The following is a 7293-nucleotide window of genomic DNA, read 5'->3' as shown; positions in this document are numbered from 1 at the left end:
ACTCACCTCAGCCTCCCAAAGGCGCGGGATTACAGGCTGAACCACCGAGCCCGGCTATGTCAGTAGTTTTTAAACTTAAAAAACTATAAACAGCCGGGCTCGGTGGCTCAGCCTGTAATCCCGCCCTTTGGGAGGCTGAGATGAGTAGATTGCCTGAGCCCGCGGGTTCGAGACCCGTCTGGCCAACTTGGCAAGACCTCATCTCCACAATAAATCAAAAATTAGCCAGGCGTGGTAGCGCGCACCTGTAGTTCCAGCTACTTGGAAGGCTGAGGCGGAAGGATCGCCGGAGCCCAGCAGGTCGAGGCTGCGGTGGCCGGGAGCGGCCACTGCACTCCAGTCTGGGTAACAGAGTGAGACTCCAACTCAAAAAAAAAAAAAGCCTATAAACATCTTGGTTTATCAGCTTTAGATAATACGATTTAACACCTGTCCCTGCTCCAACAAAGACAAATAAATGAACTCTTAGATTCCTTCCTATTTTTCCTTACCCAGTTTGAGTTAATTTAATTATTTTTACTTTGTAACTTTTGTAACATTTATATTCTGTTCTGTAGCCATAGCATGGCCTTAATATAGTGTTTATATTACTTTATTTGTTTATATTAACTCATTTTTCACTTCCAATACACTTATTAATATAAGAAAGCTTCTTAGTAGCTTTCCCATTCTTGAGTTGATTAATCGACACCAGTGTTCCCTCCGTCTTCAAGAAAACTTAAAGTTTGAGTGCTTAAAAGCGTTTTCCTGTTGTTTTTATATATGAATGCCAACTTGGCTGCATGTACAGTTCTTGGGTCATGATTTTTGCTTTTTCCAGGCACAGAGTAACTAGTGCAAAGGTCTTGAGACTAGTATGATCGAAGAGTAAAATAATGATAAGGTTTAGGGAAGAAGGAACAGGCCATAACCTGCAGGCCTTGTATGCTGTTCTAATGACTAGTGATCTATTTTAATGAGTGAGACATTTAGGCAGGGGAGTGATATGCATGGAAGTGGGGAAGTCAGTGAGGAGCTAGTGGTGGTTTGGGGCTGGAGTGAGGTTTGTGAATTGACAGGGTGTATCTGTGAAGTGGATGTAGGGGAGCAGGATTAAGATGAGTCGAGAATGAACCCTGGCTTCTGATTTGAGCAACTGGGTAGGTAGAGGTGGTGTTTGTTGTTGTCAAGATAGACTGCAGGAAGAGGTGAAATCAAGAGCCTGTTTTGGCCATTTTTTGTCTGGGGTTCTCCCACACCCCTCCATCCTCCACCCTATCCTTTTGTTTGCTGTTTTTGGAGTCTAGTTGTGACTCCTGGCCAAGTCATGGTCCAAGTGAAAGATGTTTGCCTGGAATCCTGAGGACCCTCTCAATTACTTTTGGAAACGTAGGCTCTGTGTTTAAGGTCTAGTGATATGTGCATTGGCTTTTAGCATCTACCTTGATTTCAATCCCAATTTCACTATCTAGAAGATATTCTTTACAGTCTGTGATTTAAGATTCTAATGGTTCCAAGTTTCACTCTTGTTTGGATTTTCTCCTCTAATTTGATCATTCTGTTAATATCATTGGCTTTCAGGTAAAGGAAAGAAATAACCCTTGTTCTGCCATCTTTTTCCAGAAGACTCCAGTCCATTTAGTTTTGAACCACTCTTGTGTATGTGTGACTTTGGTCTCTTACTTTTTCTGGTTCTTTGCATTCTAAAATAAAAGTTGGCTTGAAATTCTCTAAGTGTCTGTATGTATATTATAACAAACTATGTATATACGTTATTGTTACTTTCTTTTTAGGTGTTTCCTGCAATGTTTCTGTGGATAAAGAACAGAAGCTATCTAAACGTGAAAAAGAAAATGGTTGGTGAGTAAGGATGTATCTACGTGAATATATTCATCAGAGAAAAATGTTTATTTTTAAGTAAAAAATTGTAAAAGATTATTACTAGCAAGATTACATGGGATAAGGCTTTTCATGATAATCTGTATAAAATCAACCATTTGCATATATTAATTCTTAAGTGGTTGTGATTGCCTTAGATATTAAGATGCTAGAGTTTCTAGATTTCTAAAAGCATATTCTGGGACTCCCTTTTTGAGTCTTTGGGCTTGGTATTGAAGAAAATTGAAAATAAAAAGGCTAGGCATGGTGGCCCACGCCTGAAATCCCAGCACTTTGGGAGACTGAGGTAGGAAGATTGCTTGGACCAAGACAGCCAGGAGTTCAAGACCAGCCTGGGCAACATAGCAAGATCTCATCTCTTAAAAAAAAAAAAAAGAAATTTGCAGGGCATAGTGGTGCGTTCTTGTAGGTAGGAAGATTGCTTGAACCAAGGCAGCCAGGAGTTCCAGACCAGCCTGGGCAACATAGCAAGATCTCATCTCTACCAAAAAAAAAATTTGCAGGGCATGGTCGTGCATGCTTGTAGTTCCAACTACTTGGGAGACATAGGCTTAAGATCAGGAATTGGAGGCTTTAGTGAGCTGTGATTGTGCTATTGCACTCAGCCAAGGCAACAGAGTGAGATCCTTACTAAAATAAAATAAGAACAGATAAAGAAAACACCCTTATCATAAAATATCAGCATTAAAGAGTTCCTTAGATTAATGCTACCTACCTTTTTCATGTCATATGTGACATATTGGGGTAAACAGAGAAGGCTGCTTATGGCCAGAAGCAAATAACATAGGAGCCCCAAAAATCTCAGGCCCTTGGCTACTTCAGGGGTTAAAGGAACAGATATCTTGCCATACCTGCCACCCATGTGCTGCAGTGACATCCTTAGCGAACTGAATGGGAAGTGCTGCCTTATATGATTGTTGCCTCAAATGTTAGCTGTCTTACACATATGAAATAACTTTAGGTTATACAAACAAAAATGAATAATTACATATGTATTTTAATATGTATTAAAATATTGGTTTTTCATTTTTAGTAGTGCTAGTCTCCTATCAGATAAAGTGTATATCAATTTTAAAAAATTATGCCCTTATGACCAAATCACCTCCCAAAGACCCTGCCTCATCATAATACCATCATACTAGGGACTTGGATTCAACATATGAATCTGGGGGGGACATGAACAATCAATACATAGTAGCTGCTAAAACTCCTTTAATTTCTTGAGTGATGGGGTGATAAGAGCATCTTTTGTTGTAATGTTAGGTCTTAGTTCCCAGTTCCTGACACAAGAACTTCTAAGTTCCTTGAACTCCCTGGAGTGATAAGAATGTCCTTTTGACACCTAATGAGATGACTGGTCACTAGGGGCTCAAATAGCTTCAGGAGGAGCAGGTCCAGAAGGACCAAGGCATGACTAGAGGGTTGGAACTTTCAGCCCAACCCCTAACCCCAGGAAGGGAAGAGGGGTTAGAGACTGAGCTAATCAGCAGTGGTTTAATCAGTCATGTCTAATAATAAAGCCTCCAAGAAACCATGAGTTTAAGAGAACTTCCTGTGTTGGGGAATACATTGAGATGCTAGGAGGGTGGTGTATCTGGAAGGGCGTGGAAGTTCTGTCACCCTCCCATTCCTCCATACTCCTTGCCCTATGTATCTCTTCCATGAAAAAAAAGTTACTCCATTTAAGAAAAATTTATAGTAGTGTAGATAGTATGTGGACATGACAAAAATTGTGCTTTTGGCATGCAGGTCACTATAATGTGGGAAACCCAATCTTAGATCACTTTGTATTTTGTAGTTGAAGAAAGTCAGGCCTATGGAGGTTAGAACTTTGCTAAGGGCACAGGACTGATTAGTAAGTGCTAGGACCATGCTCGTTCTTTCTGTCTCCTTACTTCCTTCAAAGTGTTCTCTACTTTCCAGCTCTAGTCATTTTGATGCTGCCTTCATCATTTTTGCCATATCTGTGTACCAACTGTGCTCTTATGTACTTACTAAATTGACTCAAAATTTGTATTTAAATTTGTCTTAAAATATTTTTACTGCCATAAATATATTTATTGCCATAAATTGAAAGTAACTCTGAAGATAATTACCATGAAAACAAACAACTGGAGAGGTCTGTTTTCTCACTATTAAAAGATTTGTAGCTATGAGGTAAATGCTAAAGACAGTCTAACACCAAGGCAAGACTTTCTTTTTTTAATATATAATCAGGATTTGATAGAGAATTGAAGAGAAAATTGACTCTGTGTCATCCAAAGTTATTTACTGTATCACCTCAAACTCATTTATACCATGAATTGTCTTGAATTTCACTGAGTTGTGTGTTCCACACTTTGGAAATGCCATATTCCTTTAGGATACTCATGAGTTTTGCAACAGGCCTATCCTGAATTCCTGCCTGAGCTATTCTGTTGAGGGTCAACAAAAACATTGCGAACTTTAGAAATATTTTGTGAAGGTAGAAATGCTGTTTCCTCAGTCCATTCTTATTCTGTCCTTTGTTAAGGATTTTGCAATCTATTCCTTGTCTACAGTCACCTTATGATTTCTGGTATTTCTTTCCTAATTTCATTGTTCAATGATAAGGGTGAATGCTGGCCATATCCTTGCCAGCTGTGAAAGCAGAAAGCTGCGGTATTAGTAGCTACCATCCCTTTATTGCCTCAGTTACTCCAAAAGTGTGAATGGGTCTGTGTAGACTTTTCGGTAGTGCTTAGGTTGACTTTGATAATTCAGGATAAAACAGTATTATCCATGGGTCAGTGTATTTAGGGAGTTCGAGCTTCAGGTTTCTATCCTTTCTTACTGATGACACTTAATGTTAGATGTTAGTTCACAGCCCTGGTATTGTGTTAGGCAGCCTCATGATGGTTATAGTATTCAGTAGTAGCATGGAGATTTGCCTGTAGGTGGAGTTCCCTACTTGGGGTTTACCAAGATGCTTTTATATTTCTTATGTAAAAGCTTATAGAAGCTTGTAAAAGCCCACAGAAGCTTAATACATACTCATTGGCATATTATCTAGCTAATTATATTTCCAGTGAGAGCTTTTATCAGGTGGTGATCCTTTTTTTGTTCTTTGCTCCCTATGTTGCTGTAATAATTTAAAATGTCTCTCAGGCCGGGTTCGGTGGCTCAGCCTGTAATCCCGCGCCTTTGGGAGCCTGAGGTGAGTGGATTGCCTGAGCCTGCGGGTTTGAGACCCGCCTGGGCAACTTGGTGAGACCTCATCTCTACAATAAATCAAAATTAGCCGGGCGTGGTAGTGTGCGCCTGTAGTTCCAGCTACTTGGAAGGCCAAGGCGGAAGGATCGCCGGAGCCCAGCAGGTCGAGGCTGCGGTGGCTGGGAGCAGCCACTGCACTCCAGTCTGGGTGACAGAGTGAGACTCCAACTCAAAAAAATAAATAAATAAATAAAATGTCTCTCAGTATCTGTAGGCAAATGATGATGTAATCTATTCTATGCTGTTTGAGTCTTGGGTAGCTCCCTTTTGTTTGATAACAGAAATAGATATTTTGTGGTTACAAGTGGCTCACATACTTTTTGCAGTAGTAATATTTTGTGGTATATATTTCACGACTATGATTACCACTAGGTTTAAATCTTCAGTTATATGATGTCTGACCAAATTGACTTAATAGATACCTATGGAACACTCTACTCAGCAACCACAGAAGTATACATTCTACTCATCACCACATGGAACATACTCCAAGATCGACCACAACCTCAGCCATAAATCAAGCATAAACAAATTCCATAAGATCAAAATACTGCCATGCACCATCTTAGACCACAGTGGAATAAAAATATCACCACTAACAAAACTCCCCAAAACACATAAAGACGTGGACACTAAACTGCATGATGCTGAACAACTCCTGGGTCAACACAGAAATCAAAGCATAAATGAACAGATTTGTGGAAACACATGAAAATAAAGACACATCTTACCAAAATCCCAGGGATGCCATGAAAGCAGTACTAAGGGGGAATTTATATCTCTATCTATATCACAAGAAAATAGATCACAAGTTAACAGCCTAACAAATCACCTAAGGGAGCTGGAAAGACAAGACCTCCAAATCTCTAGTTTGAGCAGAGGAATCCAGATCACCAAAGTAAAAGCCCAGATATGGCACATAGAAGACAAAAATATCCTAGAAAAAAATGAAACAAAAAGGTGGTTCTTTAAAAGGTTAAACAAGATTGATGGATCCCTAACCAGATTGACCAAGAAAAAGCCCAAACAAACACAATCAGAAATGCAAAAGATCAAGTCACAACTGACCCCAAAGAAATACAAAAGATTATCAGAGACTACTATGTACATCTGTATGGAAACAAACTCAAAAACCTAATGAAATGGAGGACTTTCTGACACACAACCCCACAAGGTTGAAACAAGTAGAAATTGTGACCCTAAATAGACCAATAGTAACCCAGGAAATCATAAGAATTCCTACCAAAAAAAAGTCCTGGATCAAATGACTTTCCAGCAGAATTCTACAAAACATCCAAGGAGGAGCTAATACCAATCCTATTGAAAGTATTCCAGGCAATCAAGAAAGATGGAACTCTCCCCAAATCATTTTATGAAACTAACATCACACTGACACCCAAACCAGGTAAAGATTCAACAAAGAAAGAGAACTACAGGCCAATTTCCCAGATGAACATACATATAGAAATTCTCAAAAAGATTGTAGCAAACCAGAGCCAGCAACACATCTCAAAAATCATCTACCGTGACCAAGTAGGCTTCATTCCCAGGATGCAGGACTGGTTCAACATCCATAAGACCATAAATGTAATTAAACACATCAACAGATGTAAAAACAGGAATCACGTGATTATATCATCAGGTGCAAAAAAAACTTTCAATAAAATTCAGCATCCATACTGGAGCATACCTCAAAATAGTAAAAGCCATCTATGATAAACCCACAGCCAGCATATTGCTAAAAAGACAGAAGTTGGAAGCATTTCCCCTGAAAACCATAACAAGACAAGACTGCCTACTCTCTCACTACTCCTGTTCAACATAGTGTTGGAAGTCCTAGCTAGAGCAATCAAACAAGAAAAGGAAATCAGGAGTGTCCAAATAGGAAAAGAGGAAATTTAGTTATCCCCCTTTGCTGATAATATGATCCTATACCTTGAAAATCCAAGAGAATCTGTCAAAAACCTCCTTGCTCTGATAAAGGACTTTGGCAAAGTCTCAGGGTACAAAATAAATGTGCAAAAGACAGTTGCATTCTTTTTTTTTTTGAGTTGAAGTCTCACTCTGTCACCAAGACTGGAGTGCAGTGGCTGCTCCTGACCACTGCAGCCTTGACCTGCTGGGCTCCAGCGATCCTTCCGCCTCAGCCTTCCAAGTAGCTGGAACTACAGGTGTGCGCTACCA

At 39.7% G+C, this 7293-nt stretch overlaps 1 protein-coding gene across 1 annotated transcript in view; it reads left to right on the top strand.

The window, feature by feature from the left end:
• The window catches only part of MIS18A (MIS18 kinetochore protein A), a 17213-nt gene that overhangs the window by 1859 nt on the left and 8061 nt on the right, over positions 1-7293 (top strand). Inside the window, exon 2 of the mRNA XM_008070524.2 lies at positions 1773-1839. Coding sequence (XP_008068715.1) covers positions 1773-1839 — 67 coding nt within the window. The remainder of the gene's footprint in view (positions 1-1772; positions 1840-7293) is intronic.

Source organism: Carlito syrichta, unplaced genomic scaffold (genome assembly GCF_000164805.1).
Source record: "Carlito syrichta isolate Samal-C Ts95f unplaced genomic scaffold, Tarsius_syrichta-2.0.1 Scaffold313474, whole genome shotgun sequence".
NCBI lineage: Eukaryota > Metazoa > Chordata > Mammalia > Primates > Tarsiidae > Carlito > Carlito syrichta.
Note: the sequence above shows the minus strand (reverse complement) of the source record. Positions and strands in the feature narration are given on the sequence as shown.